The 1,044-nt window shown below is 28.1% G+C and overlaps 1 protein-coding gene across 1 annotated transcript in view; it reads right to left on the reverse strand.

Annotated features, from left to right (window-relative positions):
* The window catches only part of LOC126893670 (replication factor C subunit 4-like), a 2,897-nt gene extending 1,853 nt beyond the window's left edge, over positions 1-1,044 (reverse strand). The window contains exons 1-2 of the mRNA XM_050664082.1: positions 998-1,044; positions 6-628 (exon numbers count right to left, since the gene is read on the reverse strand). Coding sequence (XP_050520039.1) covers positions 6-613 — 608 coding nt within the window. The 5' untranslated portion in view covers positions 614-628; positions 998-1,044. The remainder of the gene's footprint in view (positions 1-5; positions 629-997) is intronic.

Consider the following 1,044-nt stretch of genomic DNA (forward strand, 5'->3'; position numbering starts at 1 on the left):
TAAGCATAATGTCATGTGACAATGGCTTAAATCTAAATTTTGAACAACGAGATGTTAATGGATCTATTATGCAGCTAACATAATTGCAAATCAAGCAAAATCTAGTAGTTTTTGTTTCTCTTTCAATAGTACGCCTTAGAGCTGCCTGAGCTGGTGCAGTCATAGAATCTGCTTCATCTAATACAATTATTTTAAAAGGTGGACATGGTTTACCATCTGGTCTTTTGTCAGATGCAGTTAGTTGGGCAAAAGTTTTAACTTTATCACGAATTACTTGAATTCCTCTATCATCAGAAGCATTCAATTCTAACATACGTTCTTTATACATATCTCCAAATAATTGACGAGCAGCAGCTATAATGGTACTAGTTTTACCAGTACCAGGTGGCCCGTAAAATAACAGATGAGGCATATCAGCTCCTTCTTCTAAACATTGCTTTAAGACAGCTACAATTTCAGATTGTTCAGATACTTCATCCACTGTACGGGGACGATATTTCTCAACCCAAGGTGTAGTGCTATCAAGAACTTTAGATCCATGTTTGGGTTTTTCTAATAAATTAGAAGTCTGTAAATCTTGGTTAAGTTTTCCAGTTTTCAAGAATGATTCCATATTAAGATAATTAATCTAAAAGTTAATTTTTTTTTAATAATTAAGATGGGTAGACATTAAAAATTATTACTTTAAAACAATTTTCATTGACATATTAACTAATAAAGAAATAACTTTAGAAAATAGATAAAGATATATAATACAAATATGTATTATATTATGGTATTTGATTTAAGAGAAGGATAAATTTTAAGTAGATTATTTTGTTTCTAGCTTTAAATAAATACAGGTTTTAGTTTACCAAGTTCTAGAAAAATAGTGATGCAATTTATAACATCGAGTACAAATTTGTTTTACTTGCGCGTTTTACATTCAATAATAAATAAAATATTAGTTATATAATTATTAAAACATTTTTATATGTATTTAATATATCATACATACCAATAGGAAGTTAAAAAATGAACTATAGTTGCTTTAATAAAAAAAAA

This window comes from Daktulosphaira vitifoliae, unplaced genomic scaffold (assembly GCF_025091365.1).
Source record: "Daktulosphaira vitifoliae isolate Bord-2020 unplaced genomic scaffold, ASM2509136v1 Scaffold_1, whole genome shotgun sequence".
Classification (NCBI taxonomy): domain Eukaryota; kingdom Metazoa; phylum Arthropoda; class Insecta; order Hemiptera; family Phylloxeridae; genus Daktulosphaira; species Daktulosphaira vitifoliae.